The following is a 20,280-nucleotide window of genomic DNA, read 5'->3' as shown; positions in this document are numbered from 1 at the left end:
AAATAAGTGTATAGGAGAAGACGGTGTAGTAGGTAGTACGGGTTGGTAGTGCAGTCGGCTGGGTGAGTAGATGGGAAAAGATTGCCTCCTTTTCGAGTTTTGATTGGACGGTGTTGTTCGGCCTATGGGGGCCCACCACGGATCCCGTTTTTCTAATCGAAACCGTTAATGTGTAGAACTTGTCGAATACTATGTGTTTGTTAAAAATCACGTTGATTGGATATAGATAGCTATCTGATCGTGTTAGTTTTTTTTGTCAACTGTTAACTATAACGCCATCTATTTTTTATACAAAACTGATTTGATCATGTAGTTAGTGATATCCGATAGATGTGATTTTTTACAGGCATATAGTACTAGATGAGTTCTACATATTGACGGCTCAGATTATCAAAACGGGACCCATGGTGGGCCCTCATGGGCCCAACTTTACCATCCAACTTAGTGAATGTACACATGTAATTTTTTTTTTCCTTTCACTGCATTTGTTTTGACATCAATACGTTGATAGGCCAAAAAGTTGATTTGTATTTTAATATTTGTATATTAATTTTTTTATATTTTTTTTGGTGAATAGTGATAATTTTTTAACTTTTTTAGTAACTTTTTAACTTTTTAACTTTTTTTAAAATTCTCAAACCAGCCCTAAATTTGTGTAATGTGGAATTTATATATAAAATGAATTTGAACAATAAGACGATGATTCTAGATAATTTTTTAATAATTAAGCCTAAATTTGTAATATTATTCTTTTTTACACAGTCAGAATGAAATCTTGACTTTTCTATAGTCGTGGGGAAGATTTGTCTGTATGATTGTGTTTTCGCTTTCTATTTTCATTTAAATAAAAGAAATTTGTTTGACGAATTGTTTAAGAAAATTATTTGCAGGAAAATCTTATGGAAATAATTCATTTTAAAAAAAAAACAATAAAAGTTATTTTTGAAATTTTGAAAAAGTTAATTCACACAAAAAGGAATATGATATTAAAACAATAGATGTTTTTAAACTTTACATTATTTTACTTACAAAAACACAAAAAAACAGAAACAAAATAAATGAAAACACAACCTAAACAGGAATTAATTCTATCACTATGCTGCAATTGGCTGATGAGAAGATTTAGGAAAAGAAAAGAAAGATAGAAATCTTGGCATTTGTCTTTTTCCAGAGTAAGATACTTTTCTTTGTGGTGCGCCGTACCAATGCTTGATTTGTGTGATGATGATTGTTTTTGGCCCTGTTTGATAGAGGTGTGGGAAAGTGCTTATAGCTTATGCCTAAACAGCTTATAGTTTATAACTTTCAGCTTAAGCTGATTTCCAGCTTATTCTTAAAGCATCTCCTGTCCCACTTAAAGAATAAGCTGTTTTCTGACTTTCACAAAGCTATAAGCTATAAGCTATAAGCTAAACCAAATACATCAAAATAGCTTAAATTAAGCTGAAAGCTGAAATAAGCTGAAATTAAGCTGTACCAAACAGGGCCTTTGTGTTATAAATTACCGGAGTTCTAAAAGTAGAGTTTTAAAAGAGTTTTACTGAGCTCGTATTATTACAAAAATAAAAAAAAATTAAGTCAAACTATCACATCAAGATGAGACCGAAAGTATTGTCATCTCTTTAGTGCAGTTTTAGAATTGCTATTTTAATGGTCTAAAACATTATTCTATAAATTATTAATTACTAAATTCTCAAAAAAAAAAATACTTTTAAATTGTTTATTGATGTTTGATACTACGTCACTTACATTTTGTTTGATTCATAAATTTAAATAGAAATTTTAAAAAAAACAAAACAAAAACAAAAAAGATAGATAAAATATAGATAAAATATAATTATATTTCACATTTATTTTTAAATTCATAAATCAAAAACAAAGCACAAAGAAGATGAAATTTCACTTTAAAATTTAAAACCCCATTGTTATGATGCAGTTAGTTGTCGGCACAAAGTTCAAAGGAGATGAAATTTCACTTTAAAATTTGAGTAGTACTAGATGTTTCAAATATTTTATTAAAAGTTTTACTAAATGTCTCATGTGGGTGTGAGATTCATATAATGTGAGTTCTCATGTGGGTCTCACACCCATGTGAGACATTTGGTAAAACATTTGGGACCTTTAGCATTTTTGTTAAAATTTAAAACCCCATTGTTATGATGCAGTTAGTTGTCGGCACAAAGTTCAAATAATGAGTGGTAATTTAGTGTACTAAATTTGAAATTCTAAAAACATCATTAATGAAGTGGTAATATAAAAAAAATAAATAAATAAAACAAAGGCCAAATTATCATATAAATGGTAGAATTCATATGATGCCACATCATTAATGATACATTAGTAGTGTTAAATTAATAGTACAAAACATTTTTCTTAAATAATAGCCTTTCTTTTCATTTCTTTTTTTGATGGGAAAATAATAGCCTTTCTTGATATCCTACAACTGTGTTTTTACTGCTAATTATGTACGAAAAAAACACATGTTCATCACAGTGCTAAAAAAATACAAAAATGAAGAAAAGAGAAATAGGTTGGGAAAGGAAAAAAGAGTAAGGCCAAGTTTAGCATCTTTAATAAAAGTTAAAAAGTCACTATCCTATTTAAGTCATATCATTTTATTTAAGTTACATCACATCTCTATCCTATCATTTCAAATCCAATCTATATTTCATAAAAAGTCAAAAAATGTACTTATTTAGAACATTTCAAACAACCCCTAAATTATACTTTACTTCTTTTTATGTTTGATTACTTTTTTATTTTGGTTTTTAAAATTTATTTTTTTTACTTATTCTTTATATTTTAAATTTTTCTCAGTTTACTTCTAAAGCTAATTTATGTTCACAATTAGACAAAAAATATCATAATAATTGTCACATAATATAAAAACATATCATTATATACAATTTTATATTAGAGATGTAAGTTATATATAAAAAAATATTTTTATGCCACATAGTTGTTAATGTGTCATTTTCTGTCTAATTTTTAACATAAATTAACTTTTAGAGTAAATTGAAAAAAAATTAAAACATAAAAGGCCAAAATGACAAAAAAACAAGCTTTAAGGATCAAAGTAAAAAAATGACTAAACATAAAAGGGGTCAAAGTGCAGTTTATCCTAAGAAAAAACATTAACACAAAATATGTCAATTTATTTAAAAAATATGAAAATACCATGTTGATTGGATCACCAACCTGCTAACTATATTCTTTTTCATCTGGTTTACCATGGTTTGTGGGAGTAGGTAGCTCACTATTTAAAGGGTTTAACATAATGGTTTTAAATATTAATCAATATTTATGTATTGATTGATACAGTCTCGTAGATTAAAATCACATCTATATTAGTCGATTCTTAATACATATTAATTTATACTAAATTTACAATTGATGTGATTGGTTCAATTACTATAAAGCTCTATATATAGTTGATGATTTAAAAAATTCATGACTGCAACACTTAATTCCTGATATGTTTGGCACGATATTCCCAATATCAATCACCATGCTTAGTTGGGTTTTTTTGAAATTTTTTTTGAAAAAGTGATTTGAAAATTATTTTTTGAAAAAAAATGCTTGTTTGGTTTTCAAAAAAATACACCATTACAATTTCAAATTTCCCTCTAAATTAATGATTGAAACAATTAAAAAAACATAAAAAAAATCACATCAAAACATTCTCTCATTTTTTAAAATATATATATATATATATACATACATATATATATACCTAAATGTACCTATATGTACCTATATTTTCAAAAAAATGTACGTATTCAAAGTCTACCTATGTGTACCTAGATTTTCTGAAAAACGTACCCATCATAAAAATATACCTAGATTTTGAAAGCCTACCTATATGTACCTATTCTACTAAAGCCAACCTATCTCATTTATTTTTTTGAAAACATAACTCATTTTTCAAAATAACCAAACAAGTTGTATAAAATTTTCAAAAAACTATATTCAAAAAACCACAACCAAACACAGTGAATATGTCCATGAATATGCTATTTGAAATCATAGCTTCCATATTCAAAAATGACAAATAAGCTAAATAAATTATATCTCGATATAAAAAAATTATTCAATGTCGCGTAAGATAAAGTCGCAATTATTTTTTACATACGTCAAACATGACACCCGCATAAATATATGGTGTGAGATGGAGTGGAAGTGAAATGATTACTCCAAATATGCTTTTACTACTCCCTCCGTCCCAAAATAATGGTCCCTTTTGGGGAATCCAACTTTTTTTGGTAGTACAATTATTGCATTTGAAAAAAGTTAATTTTCCAAAATTATCCTTTTGATAGTACATTTTTTGGGAATATCAATGCATAATTGTACTTTTTATGTTGTTTATTAATTTAAAAGAAGGGTAAAATAGGAAATTTATATTATTTTTGTACTTGATTTTTGAAGAGAGACTAATATTTTGGAACAATGAAAAATGGAATAAGGGACTAATATTTTGGGACGGAGGGAGTATGTCTGTTCTCTTTTAGCTGCTATCACAGTCGGTAGCATCACCATTTATGCTGCTACAACTATGTTAAAATTAGGAAAAATAACATATGAGTGTGTTATTTAAAAAATAATTTTAAATTAATGTTAAATTTTATTGATTTTAATTATTATTGTCATGGACCTTTTCATGAAAGTTACAACTGTATTGTAATTTCGCCGCCTGGTTAGTGCCCACGCCACGTCACATTGCATGTACCATCATATTTTATACTGACCACTAAAAAAGTCCCAAAGCAACATGACCAGTATGATTACCTCTTATTCACACTTTGTGGTAAATGACAAACCTACCCACTTTATATCATTCTTTTTATAGAAGAAGCAGCCTTTCTGCAAGTTGCATAAGAAAGCACATTGGCCACTTCATTTTAAGGTCTCGTTTGTGGTAAGTTAATATTTTAGTTAGAAAGTTAAAAAATTATTAAAAAATTTATAATTTATATTAAAAAATTAAATATTTTATTTTTTATATATTTTTCATAAAAAATTTAAAAATCATCTCAAACATATTAATTTTTTTTTATTTCATATTTTAGTCAAAAAATTATTAAAATAGTTTGTTCTCAAACGAGACCTAAATTTTATCAAAATTAGGCCTTGTTTCCGATACACATATTTTAAAAGCTTAAAAGTTACTAAAAAAAATTAAAAAGTCTATAACATATACCAAAAGTCAAAAATTTCATTTATCTCTACTTTTTGTACATCTTTTTATAAAAAATTAAAAAGTCATTTCAAATATATTAATTTTTTTTATCTCATATTTTAGTCAAAAAAAAATAAAAAATTACTAAAATAATTTATTTTCAAACGAGGCCTTTGAGTGGATTAAGACCACAAACATGGATCTCAAGCTTCAAAACATAAGGTTTGGTTCCTCTTCGAACTTAGAAAAAAGAAAAAAAAAAAAAAAAACGAAAAACCATTTTTCATCGAGAAATCTTCATGTATTTTCTAACTTTTAGGGCCCCCTTCTTCATTGCTTTGGGGAGATCCAAGAATATGATCTTCCCCAAACAGAGCTATTGCTTCCTTCATGTTTCATATGAAAGAATCAAAGTGTGAATGACGTTAAACTATTGGCAATTAAAATCAGAATTAACAAGCTTTCCCTTACTTTTATCTATTGTTTTTCAAGACTTCTACTGTTTCTCATCAGTTTTTGTGGCATCCCAAAGGTTCACTTAATTACTTGAGAAAATTCTGCATGTACTTTCCTTTGTTTTCTTTTTCTATCAACCACTGGAGAGACACCATGTGCTTTCTCCTAATGATGTATTCATCTAATTTTGAAGCTCTAATTGAATACTAATGATATAACAGAGAATAAAAAAAATAAAACCAAGATTAAAACATCACATCACAGTTAAATCCACCTCTTTAGAGCTCATTAAAACTCCTTTATTAGAGTTCTCAATTATTTTTCCTAAACAAAATAGATGTCAGATTTTGTTCAACGATTATGCCTTAGCTTTGGCACCTTGGGGATTCTTTAGGGCACTTCTCACCTGACAATGCCCTTACTAACCTTTTTTTTTTTTTTTTAAATACGGGGAAATGGTGTTCTAGGTAAAGTCCTTGAGATCCACCTTAGGAACACAAACTTGAGAATCAAGAAAGATCTCATATTCCAATGGTCCTAGGAAACGGGAAGGACCGACAAGAGTCGAACCAAAGTTGAGTATGTATGGAGCTAAGCTAACCCACTGCCAACTAGGGCACCATCGTCATTTAGGACAAAGTCACACACTTACATATAATTTGCTTCATGTTATTAGGTGAATAATCATGAGCACACCAAGGTTGCCTCCTAACAGTTCAATATTACATTTTAAATTTCTACCCAAATTCATAATCTAAACACAGTCTAGTAGTATTGAAGCACAAAAAAAAATGGCAGTCACATATGAGAGAGGCTCTAGAGTTTAGGCAAATCCATTCATCTATAACAATCATAGCAGCGAAATTATGTAATTATTCCTTGATTCATATTTACAATTTTGCACATCCTGAAATACACATCCTCAATACAAGTTAACAAACCTCCAGAAAAACTAATACAGGTTACCAGCAAATTCAAACTCAGAAGAAATTGCCGTGTCTGTGCTGGTGGGGATTGAGAAGGCACGCAACCAAACATTAGAGTACTTTAAAATTACAGAACAAAGCACACTTATATAACAACAAAGTTTAGACTTGGGATCAAAACTAAATTCAAAACGACGTGGAAAGGCAAACCTTATTACCAAGAAGAAACGACACGGGAAACACCTATAAACAGGACATCTAAAAGAGAGAATGCAACAAAAGAGTTGGCACTCTTAGAGAAAAGATAAATAACATAGTATATACAGACCGGATCTAATCTATGCATTAGGCAAGGCTGCTGCTTCCAAAAGGCACCACGGTATCAGGAAAATCTGTTCTTTGCCCAGCAAGGGAGTAATATGCAAGTATATGGGCAGGATGCTCAACAACAACTTGTTCCCCAAGCTGACCATTAACAACAACTTGTCTTGATGGGATTAACTCAATATTCCAGAAGGGATGAACCATGGCTAACAGATCATGACCAGTTTCAGATGCCCGGTACCCCTGCACCCACAAGTACCTAAGAGAAGTTAGCTGCAATGCAGCAATAGCCAAAGCATATTCACTGAAGCAACAACACCTCATTTCCAGCTTTTGTAGGCTAGGACACCCCCTCGAGAACTCCAGAAGCCCTGCATCAGTTTCCCCAACTGACCCCAGAAGCATCCATCTCACATTTGGACTATACCGCCCAATATAACCCAGTCCCACATCACTCAGACCCCCTGGCCGAAGATACAGGGCAAACCTTCGAAGCTTACAGCAACCCTGTAATAGAGCTCGAACTCCATGGTCAAGTGGTAACTCTGAAACCCTATCTTCACGATCAAGTAAGACCAGGCGAAAATCACAGAGGTTTTTCAAGTTTGTGCCAATGCATTCCAGAGATGCATTTGTAATATCAGACACATATACAGCCATGTATTCCAGTTCCAGGCAACCCTGTGCCAAAGCAATTAATCCTCTGTGTGAAACTACTCCTCCTTCATCCTCCATCCCCTGTTCATCAGCACCTCGCTCAATCCGAAGCCTCTTTAATCTTTTGCAAGACCGAGCAAGAACTTCCAATCCTCTGTCTCCAATAACATTCCTTGTCTGTTCATAAGAAAAAGAAGAAAAATAAAGGGTCAGTCAAGTCAATCAACTTTATACATCACTCCCACTGAGTTTCCATTGTATCTACATAATTCTCTCCATGTTGGCATCCTACATAATTTCGGCACTAAATTACTTTCACCATGTTACGAATTTCAGATGTAGTCAATTTGAAATGCTTGGCATTGATCCCTTCAAAACTAAATCTTGGAGAGCATTACAAATCATTATGGCTATGCTAGGATCATGGATTTGGGTAGGGATTTGGAAAGAAAAGAGACAATGTGAAGAAGATTCGAAACATGGTGAATAAAAAATAAGCTAAATTTTTTCTCTATTTTCCTTTCCCTTTCTCTTTCCAAATCTTTATACAAATCCACAATCCAAACACAGCATAAAGCAATTCAAATAACCACATTCAAAAAATGTTTGGCAACTTATTTACGTGAATTAACAATAAATATGTAACAAGAGAAATGGTTTAGAGAATCTACCTCAATAACTTCCAAATTAGGGCACTTTTGAATCAAAAGACAATGGTCCTCTGTATCCAGAAGCGCGTAGAGGAGATCCAATCTTCTTAGTAGAGATGCAAAAGGAAATATTATGGGCATTTCATTCTGCCCCATGTATGTCAGACCCAAGCGGCATAATTTTGGGGGAAATGATACAGAAGAGTACCTTTCTGGTTGCTCACTGAAAGAACCCCCACCAAACTCTTCTAATGCAGCTGCAGCACGAAAGAAACCAACAAGATCCAGTAATTCACACTCACTAATTTTCACCGAGACTAAACCCCGACAATTTCTGGCTATGCGTTCAAGGTCTTCAAATCTTACATTGACAAGATATGTCATGTAAAAATTCAAAGTTTCAAGAACAGTGTTGTTTAAAGCAAGCTCATGTAGCCATTCACCATCTCTCTCAATGATACTACTCTCTTCCAGAAACAAAGTTTTTAATTTCCTGCGAAAAGATGAACAGGGTTATATAAAATGAAGTAAGTAAACATAAATCAATAATTAAAATTAAGTAGTCGAAAACATCAATTATATCACATAACTGCAAAATGCATCAACCATATCTTTCTTTTTCTTTTTCTTTTTTTGGCCCACTCTCTTTCTTTTTGAACATATATTAAAGCATACAAAAATTTAAATGAAAAAAAAAAAGAAGCAAAAACAGCATGTTTCATTTTAAAATACGCATGAAAAATTGTTCATCCAGCAGAGTACTTTAACCTTCCTTCTACCTACAATGCATAAATGCAAAACGAAAAGCATGATTAACTAAACATGTTATTCATCCACATGCTTTTAATTAACGTTGGCGATTTTGGTGGCAATAGGAAGGCCAAATCATTGTGGTCTTGCATTGTCTATGCCAACTTTTGGACCATTTGGTTGGAGAGAAATGCAAAAAAAAATTATGATAAGGAGACAGATGTGGATTCATTGTGGGAAAAGGTGGGTCACTTCTGTTTTGGCTTATGTGTCTCCCTCATTTAAAGGAATTCCACTTTTTTCGATTTCCAGGGATTGGGCAGCTGTTTGCCAATCTTAGTTTTGGAATGTTTACTTGTTCACTTTTTTAGGTCTCTGTTTTGTTTTGTATGCTTTTCACTGAATGAGGAAATCTTGTCGTCTCTTTGTTTATCACTTTCTATTAATTCAATAAAATCTCTTTTTGTTGCTGCTCAAAAAATAAAGAAACATGTTAAAACTATACATGTTTTAAGTAGCAAACATATACATCATTCCGGTAGAACATTATGCCAAAAGTAGACATACACATACACACAATTGGTGTGGCAGAAACCAGAATCAATCCAAATCACTAACACAACTCAACTCAACAAAATGCTATCTCAATTGATGTGGTGCCCTTACCAACAACTCACTCAAGCCGGGGCTATATTTTCGGTTAAATAACAGCTCAAACAAACAGCGCAAATATATTGAGACAACCATGCCATGAAAAGAAAACAGAAGAGAAGGTAAATGAACAAAACATATTCAACTATTCAATTTTTTTTACGAGAGTATCTAATTAGGGTGTTTCTCATGTTTGACGATCTTAATCAAGAAATGAATTTTTCATAACCGGCACCAGCTCTAACTGCCACTTTAATATTCTTTCTGAAAAAAGACAAAAGAATATTTTGCTCCAATGCAACTTCAGTTTTCAGTTTCATGCGAGTGCAAACACTAAACGAAACAAAAACAGTCATGAATAGTAATGATGGAAGCATTTTTGAGGTGCACAAGCCTTAAATGATGATATTGAAGGGTCCTGAAGCATCACATCACTGGTAATTTTATCATTGCTTGGCCTCTATTGCATATTTGGACTAGACTAAGGAGGGCACGATTCATATTTATAGTCTGCATCAGACAGAGAATGGTGCACCTGAGTCTCTTGCAATTTAAATTTCAAAGGGGGCATGCTCATGCGATTAGGTCACTTTTCTTCAGTTTAGTGTAGGTATATGGGCTCAACCATGATACATGCCACCTCCTAGCCATGCCACATCATCAATGATATGACTTGCTCAACAAGCCTCATATGCCACGTGTTACCCCCACTAATGGACATGTGAACCAATCACTAGGACGAGCACCTCAAAACCATTTACAGCCTCGTCATGCTGACATGGGTTAGGCTAGCTCGGTTCATTGACAACCCCACTGAGAAGTCCAGACCCTATTGTGCTAGAACTTGTCGTTTATCTACTTGGTCACCTGGCTTGCCAACAGCCCCACCAAGCCAGATCTCCATATTGAAGTTGGGACAACTTTGTGGGGTTGGAAGTAAGGCCTTGGTACCCACTTGCGACCATCAAAGGACTCGTGGTAGTAGATTGAACACTAAATCTCAAGGTTCGTCCAGATGGTTGCTGAGCTTTCCCTTGGGGATGAGGTTGTTAAAGCAACCAACTCAAAACCAATTGGTAATGAGTGGAGAAGCCGTTACATTATATTAACCAAGTTTGGGTGGCTTACATTGGTAATGTGGGATTATGTCTAACACTCTTCCTCACGTGCAGCCCAGTAGCACATGGAGGAGATTGACAGGTCCAATTGAAAGATGGACCAGATGAGAGAAATACTTGAGAGGAGACTACTACAAGGCGTGAGAGGCCACCCAAAACCCAGGTCTGATACCATGTTAAAGCATCCAACCCAAAACCAATTGACAATGAGTGGAGAGACCATTGCATTTCATTAACTAAGCTTAAGTGGCTTAGATTAGTGATGTGAGATTATGTCTAACAGAGATGGGCTCGGACCAGCCTTATAGAGGGCTTTCAAAAAAGGTTGTCCCATACCTACCTCTGAACTGCCCTGACACACCCAAAAAGGGATGCATCGACATACCCTATGACCATGTATGATACATCCCTCAATGTATCACAAGTTGCAGAGTTGACTATATTTTACTCCATTTTGCTAGCTAAGGGAGTCATGACACTTGTGCTTGGCTGAGATGGCTCCACTTGGCTCGCCACCCTAAATAAACAGAGGGCTCCATGCAAGACATTATCATCACCATTACCATCACCAACTTTGCTTTCCAGCTCCAGTGTTCCATTGCCACCCTCTCTCTGCTACATATTGTCTTTGGGGACTGTCATTAGAGTTTTTGATTTTACAAATTATGTTATTTGTGAGGAAAACATAGTTTCAGTGGGCAATGAGATTAGAGAGATGTGAAAGGGTAAATTTTCGAAGTCTTCAAGATTATATTTTTGTAAGAATTTAGATGTCATTCAATTTTGAAGTTACAGGATTTTCAATCTCATTATTTCTTAAGAATATTTTCTTATTGTTCTTGGAATTTCAACATGCAATTTTATTTGTTGATATCATTGCTAAGTGAATGGTTTGAGCCCTTCAACGGACAGAGTTGTTATAGGATGTTGATCACCTTGAAAAATGATTTGGTATAAACTAGCCTCCTAATCTTGAAAAAGCCTTGAGATAAGATTTTATTTTGTATTAATTGACAGAAGAAGTATTTTGCAGATCCTAAAAAGAAGGTTATAGTAATTAAGTTAAACTTTCATTTATACTGCTTAACAATCTCACATAATATACCTAATTAGCTAATAGGTTCATTTAAATCCTAATAAACATTGTTATAGAATGTTGATCGCCTTGAAAAATGAGTTGGTATAAACTAGCCTCCTAATCTGGAAAAAGCCTTGAATAAGATTTTATTTCATATTAATTGACAGAAGAAGTATTTTGCAGATCCTAAAAAGAAGGTGACAGTAATTAAGTTAAACTTTCATTTATACCGCTTAACAATCTCACATAATATACCTAATTAGCTAATAGGTTCATTTAAATCCTAATAAATATTGTTATAGAATGTTGATCGCCTTGAAAAATGATTTGGTATAAACTAGCCTCCTAATCTGGAAAAAGCCTTGAATAAGATTTTATTTCGTATTAATTGACAGAAGAAGTATTTTGCAAATCTTAAAAAGAAGGTGACAGTAATTAAGTTAAACTTTCATTTATACTGCTTAACAATCTCACATAATATACCTAATTAGCTAATAGGTTCATTTAAATCCTAATAAATATTGCTATAGAATGTTGATCACCTTGAAAAATGATTTGGTATAAACTAGCCTCCTAATCTGGAAAAAGCCTTGAGATAAAATTTTATTTCGTATTAATTGACAGAAGAAGTATTTTGCAGATCCTAAAAAGAAGGCGACAGTAATTAAGGTAAACTTTCATTTATACCGCTTAACAATCTCACATAATATACCTAATTAGCTAATAGGCTCATTTAAATCCTAACAAATATTGTTATAGAATGTTGATCACCTTGAAAAATGATTTGGTATAAACTAGCCTCCTAATCTGGATAAAGCCTTGAGATAAGATTTTATTTTGTATTAATTGACAAAAGACGAATTTTGCAGATCCTAAAAAGAAGGTGACAGTAATTAAGTTAAACTTTCATTTATACTGCTTAACAATCTCGCATAATATACCTAATTAGCTAATAGGTTAATTTAAATCCTAATAAATATGTCATGTATTGATCCCTTACTAACTGGAGAAGTTCAATCAATACCTGCTGACTGTTAGGTTAACTGCGATTGATTTCATTCTGAAAATTAGGTCTTGTTTGGGAATTGGCTTTTTTTGTGGCGAATTGGCTTTTTTATGAGGTAAAGTTAATGTGTTTGGGAATGAACTTTTTGAGTTGTTTTGAAAACCGTGAATTACTGAGATGTTTGACTTTTTTTTACTGCCTTTTTAGATTTTTTTATTGACTTTTTGGATCGCTTTTTTTTTTGGGGGGGTGGCAAGTTGCCAAATGGAGCCTTAATCACATTGAATAAAGCTGACCATAAGCATTTGTGCCAGTATAACTTTCTTTATGAAGAATTCAGATAATTTTGAACCTGCCCATATGCTGGCATGAACACAAACAAATGTCTAATATTTTAAATCAAATCCCACACCTTAAGGGCGAAAATGAATACTGCAAATAATTTCATTACAGATCCTATGGTTTCAATTTATACTGCAAGATCTCAAGATTCATTATCTTCTGAAATGTTGTGAGAAGAAACATTACCTGTGCATTGCAATTAGCAAAAATTTCTAATTTTCAAGAGAAAAAGCCTAGGCATGTGACTTCTGGTTTCAACAGCCACTTTGCGCAAATGATGCAAAGCTTTAGTGGTTGTTTAGGAAACCACAGAACCAGTTTTGTTGGATGATTTGGAGCCTTGTTCGATTAAATCCAACAAGATTAGAAAATAGATTTTTCCTAGGTCTAGTTTTAAGTACAAATTCACATGTTGCATTTTCCTACTCACTAAAAGTGAAAGAACACTCTAATCCCTTTTTCTCCAGCTTTTGTTTGATCTACATTCAGTACACAAGCTCCACAACTCTCTCTCTCTCTCTATATATATATATATGTGTGTGCGCGCGCGCGTGCGCGCACGCGTTGGGGTGCACAGATTCTGGTGATACAAAAATGGATGTTCTCATTTCTCACCCTCAATGACCAATTAGGTCTTCACAGGGCATTACCCTCATACAAGGTTTTAAAAAGCGGCCGCAACCGTTACGTAACGCCGTTATATAACGGTTTCAGAGGTTACCGCCACCCGTTACGGCTGCTTTTGCAGTGTGATTGAGATTCACAAGTGTGTCGGCCGTAGCAGCTGCCGTAGCGGTCGTAACGGTGCCGTAACAGCCGTAACGGCCTGTTATGCACCGTTACATAACGGTTCTAAACTGTTTCTTTCAAAAAAACACACAAAAAAAAGCTGAAAATGGGGGAAGAGGGATAGAGAGAAGAGGGAAGATAAAGAGAGAAAATAGAGGAGCAAGAGATACAGTGAGAGAGAAGAGAAAAGATGAAAAACATGTTATTGATTTGTTGAAACTATAAGACCTATACTATTCTATTCAACTGCTATCACTAAACTAATTTGTTGTTTGTGTGTGTCTATCTATATATTGTTTAAAAATAATAATAATAATAAGTGTGATCCTTATCTATTTGGCTTAGTTAAAATATATATATATATATATATTTAGGCTCTTGTTTATTCTCTTACTTTTGTCATTATTTATCTTATATATAATAGTTAGTGATTGATTTTTTGTAAAATATAAAGTCATTAATTATTAAAATAAAATGTAAAAAACTCAGTTTATAGTGATTTAAAAATATGAAATATATTGGATCATACTTAAAAATTTACAAAAATTGATCAATATTTATTTTTAACCCAATAAATATTATCATGGAAAAAAAATATGCGTATCGGTAAGTTTTTTTTAAATTGTGCGAAAAATAAAAAAATTCGCAGTTCTGGTTACCGCAATTGTTACACTACGGCCTTTACACCCCACAACTGCAACCGCATTACCACCACCGTTACGGCGACCGCAATCGTTTTTCAGAACCTTACCCTCATATCAAGTGATTTATAAAGGCCACATAGTCAACACATAAGTATGTGTCGACTCTGCTGCAATGGATAGCAGAAGATCTGTAGTATACGGAGCACTGGAGTGTGTACGTGGATCAGCTAAAGTTTACTATAAAAGCTAAAATTCTAGAAGTAACAAACCCACAAAATAAATAGTTCATGGCACAGAAGCGTACCAAAATAGACGAGAACAACACGTAAGAAACAGAACAAAGGAGTATCCTACAAGTTTGGAAGACTATTTCAAAGATGCAAGATTTTGAATCAACATTTTCTCACAAAAAACATGAGAAACTCCAACAGGTTCTTCATATTGTATTTGTTACGCATTTTAGCCGACCAAAATACAAATTCAATGCTCCGACATGTTAGTAAACACGCTAGGCATTAGGACTGGTCTCCAATTGGTTAGCTACTATTGGAAAGCCAAATAGGCTAGGCAATTACATTTATCTTTTCTAGCAAGATAAATTCCACCATTTACCATTACACAAATGTCACGTCAGCAAATATGCCTACATGGCAACCCCCAAAAAAAAAAGTCAAATTTTTTATTTTTTATGTATATAACAATTTTATTTTAAAAATTAATAAATAGAAAAATGATATACAAGCTAAAATAGATTCAATAATATTTAATTGATATGATTGATGAATGATTAGAGAAATATGAGGGATTGATGGATGATTAGAGAAATATGAGGGGGGGGGGGGGTGTTAACTTCAATATCTAAATTAATTGCCAAATCAATTGGTTTGAAAATTGGATTTAATTTTTGGTATTAAATAACAATGCTCTTTAACTATAACGAGCATACTTTTTTTGTTTGTTTGTTTGTTTGTTGTTGTTGTTGTTTTTTTTTTTTTTATGTATTTTCGGGAAAAAAAAAAAAAAAAAACAACAACAGCTACTTTGCTAGCTAATTTGAATATGAATATGAAAGGAAAATCAGCGTGAAAAGTAAGAAAGAACATACTTGCAGGAGCGGGTGATATGCAGGAGTCCATCTGTGGAAAAGCCAGAGCATTTATCAAGCTTAAGTGATTCTAACAGCGGACCACGCGATTGAGCTAGGAGCTCGAGATCCGAGTCCCTGACAATCATTCGCCGAAAATGAAGCTCCTTCAAGCAACTGAAGGACCTGGCAATCTCTTCCACCCAAGGAGTCACATACCCTCCCCAATCCTCCGGTATCAGATTAAACATCGCTGCCCGTGGCTTCGCCTTCAATTTCAACGAAATAAGATTTTGAAACCTCCGCCGTAGCATCTGCGGCGTCGTCGTGTAACTCAACGCCACTGTCACATGCTCCCGCGATAACCCATCGATCTCAAACCACCGCCGGCACACCAGCGAGATCGCGTCCCGGTCACGCTGGTCGTGTATGTGATTGATCACCAATCCAAACACCGTCTCTGGCATTCCATCATCGATCTTAATCGCTTTTGCATCCTCCATAACAGTCAAATAATTCAACTCCAAAATAACTAAACTGCATACACCAATCACAAAAAAATAAATAAATAATAATAATAATAATAACAACGATCCAGAAATCAAAATCTAATCGAATTAGACAAATTTTAAACCTTCGGAAGACGAATTTTGGAGAAATGGAAAGCTTAGCTGAATCAGAGAGTGGAAAGTGTAATTCCGATGCGATCTGCGAGGGACGAAACACGCTGAATGGATCGTAAGCTGCAAGAAAGGATTAGATCGAGTCAGTCATAGGAGATTGGAGGAGCATCGAATCTTTTATCTACGCGAATCTCAACATCGTGAGTGAGAGAGAAGGATATGATAGAAGAGAGAGAAGCAGGGAAGAGCAGATATGAATGGTTGTGTCGTATTGTGTGTGAGTTCAGCAATTAAAAACATACAAGTGGGCTAATTACTATAAACTTCCAGAAGAGAATCGACGGTGGAGATGCATTGGAATAAAAGATCATATAGCGACAGCTACGTGCGGGTCAGACGAGATGAAAAGGAGAGAGAGAAGGTGAAAGCAGAGAGAAACGACAAAAACGGAAACCAATCAGCGTTGGCAACGCCACGATAAGGCCAAAGTTGGAAAAGACAAATCTAAGTGAATTACCAAAAAAATTCCCTGTGTTACGTGGCAAGGTCTAATTCAGAAGGTCACACAGCTGAGGGTTGGTTTATTGACTTTTTTGCTCTTATAGTGGTTGTTTGATGTGATAAAATAGCATATTATTTTATTTACATCAGAATCATTTTATTGAAGTCGTATTATTTTTTTATCACGTCATTTTAAATTTAATTTATATTTTATTTTTTTTATAAAAAATTAAAAAATATATTAATCTAACACTTTTCAAATAATTTTTAAATTTTTTTAAATTTTTTAATTATTTAAATAGGTGTTTGATATCGCTTAAAAAAGATAAAAAGTAAAAAAAATTACTGAAAAAAAAACAATTAATACTATTCACATGTTTGGGCAGAGAAAAAAAGGCAGAATAGATAGAGGGTAAAAAAAACAAAAATGCCCTTGATTTTGTCCCCTTCAAACAATGCACTTTTTGGTTATAAATAAATTTTTTTAAAAAAAAAAGCGCAGCACAATGCGGGATGGTCACTGACATGCACGGAAAGCATGTCAGTGCTCAGAAGGATAGGAAGGTAATTTTGCTAGTTAATATAATATTTTAATACATATTTTTTTCGTAAAGAGTCAAAAAATTATCTCAAATATAAATCTTTTTTCCTCTATTTTTTAGCTAAAAAGTCAAAAAGTGCCCTTATATAGTTCATCCCAAACAATCTCAGTTTGACATAGTGTACTTATTTAGATAAGTGCACTTATTTTGGCTATATCACCGCTTTATTTTTCTGTATATCTTTTTATAAAATGTCAAAAATATTCCAAATAACCCCTTAGTCTGGAATTAAAAAGTTTCGTTTAAAATAAATTTTTTTAATTTTTTAACTTTTGTAAAAAAAAAATAAAATAATTATAAATTAAATATGACATTTTATCTTATTTAACTAAAGTAATTTATTTTATTCTATATAACTATTTTAGCCAAACAATCCTCCCAAACGGAACCTTACTGCTGCTGTTACTGTCTCTTGTGACGCAGTAAAAAACGAAAACCATAGCGGAAAAGCAGTTAAAAAATATAAGCCAAATTACATTTCACCCCTCCAGTATTGTCTTTATCTCTTTAATTATAAATTATAATTTTATTAATTTTTTCAATTAAGATCTCAGTATCCTTTCAACTACTGGGATAAATTATATTTTATCCCGTTTAACTATCACTCCAACTAAAAAAATTATTTGATTTTTAAGTTAAAATATAATTTTGAGGCTTTTTTTAAAAAAAAAAATATTTTTTTTGTTTTTAGTAAGTCTTTTTTTCTTATATTCATCCAAATTTGAAAAAAAATCCTTAAAAATAAAAAATACAAAAATATTATATTTTTATATTTTTAACTAAAAACTAAATAAAACATATGGATAATGTCATTTTAGGCATTCCAGTCGAGATGTTATGTGTAAGTCATGTGTAATTCTATTTCCACACACTAATTATTCTCAGTATACACACTTAATGAACATTTTCTCAATACGCATATAATAAAATTATAAATTCTCAGTACACATCTCTATATTCCAATATTACCGTCATTTCCAATTTTAAAACCCTAAGGCTATGTTTGGTTTTAATTTTTGATTCAATTCTTTGAAATTTTTATGAGAAAAATATAAATTAATTTGCCAAAAATAAATACCAAAAAAATATTTTTAATTTTTAAATTTTTTTTGCCCCTAAAAAAATGAAACCATATTGAAATAAGAAGTTTTTTTTATTTATTTTTTAAAACATATTCTAAAATTATACCAAACAAAGTCTAATTTTATGTTATTTTAGAAATAGGGTTTGAGTAAAAGAAAATGAGGGTATTATGATATTGTTATTTTAGGATAAATTTTCATTAAATGTGTAAACTGAGTGAAATTAATGTGTGGAAATAGAATTACCCGTAAGTCATATATCAAAAAATTTTTTTTTTTTTTTATCTATTTAAGAGATACATCCTTAACAAAATATTTACATTAATATAAATTTATAATTCAAAGTGACAAATGTATCATTTTTTTAATTGAAGAGTTAAAACGATATTAGGTGATTAGGGTTTGGACAGTTCAGGTCGGGTGAGACCTGAAACCACCATTGTAGAACTGAAAACATTCGGGTTGGAAAATAACACCAACCTTTCTCGACTAATTCACACCTCGAAACCATCCATAAATGGTTCTCGATTCCACGGGCTGGTTTGGTTTGGATTGCACAGATTTTGCATGAACACTTTACAATATTCACAAAATTTAAAAATCCACTTCAAAATTGAAATTATTATGAAAATAATGAAATGAACTAGAAACAAAAAAAACTTCACAAATTGCAAACCCACAATGAACTAGTAACAACAAATTACAACAAATTAGAAATCTCTACTTAGGGTTTGACTGAACAGCGAACTAGGTGAGGCCATCGCCAAATAAGGATCACAACAAGTCAAATGGATCTTTGTAACGTTTAAGATAAAAGATTGATGTTGTGTTTGGTTGGGGATTTGAGTAGGGATTTGGAAAGGAAAATGAAAAAGATAAGTGAAATGTGAATAAAATATATTTATATTTCACCTAATTTCACACACCTTTTCCCTTTTCCTTTCCAAATCCCTCCCCAAATACTCCCAACCAAACACAGTATGAAAGTCTTCATGTTCACCCTTTAGGTTTAGTCTTTTGTGTTTCAAAGAGAGTGATGGATCATGAGAAAAAGGGCGACCAGAGGGTGAGACAGTCAAAGAGAAGGAGACGAGAGGTTCTAAAACCATGAGATATACAAACTAAGGGAGACGAAAGAAGAAAGAGAGTGACCATGAGAGAATCTATGAGAAAAAGATGAAAGGTTGAGTCTTGGGACTTGAGAAACAAAGACACTAAGTCTTTGGGCTTAAGAAAGAGAGACATTAGAGGAAGATGAAAGAAAGACGTAAGAGCATCTCCAACGCATGAGCCAAAAGGGGAGAATTAGGCATTTTGCCTATTGAAGCTGGATTTCGAAGCTCTAACACGCATTACAACTGAGGAGGCATTTTGCCAATTCTCGTTTTGGCTCTCCACAACAAGGTTCTAAATATCGGCCGGTACATGTCGTATCGGCCGGTTCGTAACGGAAAATGGGAGTGCCGAGTCAGATACTCACCGGTATACCGGTGAGAATGAATTTCACGTCCGTAGTGGCCGATTCCCGACATGTATCGGCGTGTATCTGATTTGTGAGCGCTCTAGTTCCAATATAGTCCGATTCGGCTGAAAAACGAGCAAACCATATGGAAAAATAATTGAGGAAAAAAAGTCACCTGGAAAAACAAATCACCTGGATAGCAAATTTGTCTTCTTCAAGCAGTAATACATACACACAGACTTACGGACAGCAGGAGACCATAAATGTGTAAAAACCTTTAAAATTTTCCCTCAATCGGACCAAACTCAACTCCCCAATCAAACCCAAATCCATCTCCCAAGGGTATCGATCTTGTA

General features: G+C 32.7%; 1 protein-coding gene across 1 annotated transcript; it reads right to left on the bottom strand.

Moving 5' to 3' along the window:
- Nucleotides 1-6,457: 6,457 nt before the first annotated feature.
- Nucleotides 6,458-16,651, bottom strand: LOC114283728 (coronatine-insensitive protein 1). Its single transcript, XM_028226606.2, has 4 exons — nucleotides 16,289-16,651; nucleotides 15,676-16,191; nucleotides 8,214-8,685; nucleotides 6,458-7,719 (listed from the first exon to the last, which is right to left on the bottom strand). The coding sequence occupies exons 2-4, from the start codon at nucleotides 16,155-16,157 to the stop codon at nucleotides 6,907-6,909; spliced, it is 1,767 nt and encodes a 588-aa protein (XP_028082407.2). The 5' UTR covers nucleotides 16,158-16,191; nucleotides 16,289-16,651; the 3' UTR covers nucleotides 6,458-6,906.
- Nucleotides 16,652-20,280: the final 3,629 nt, after the last annotated feature.

The sequence above is a fragment of the Camellia sinensis genome, chromosome 8 (genome assembly GCF_055761805.1).
Source record: "Camellia sinensis isolate YWXY chromosome 8, ASM5576180v1, whole genome shotgun sequence".
NCBI classification, from domain to species: Eukaryota; Viridiplantae; Streptophyta; class Magnoliopsida; order Ericales; family Theaceae; genus Camellia; species Camellia sinensis.
Note: the sequence above shows the minus strand (reverse complement) of the source record. Positions and strands in the feature narration are given on the sequence as shown.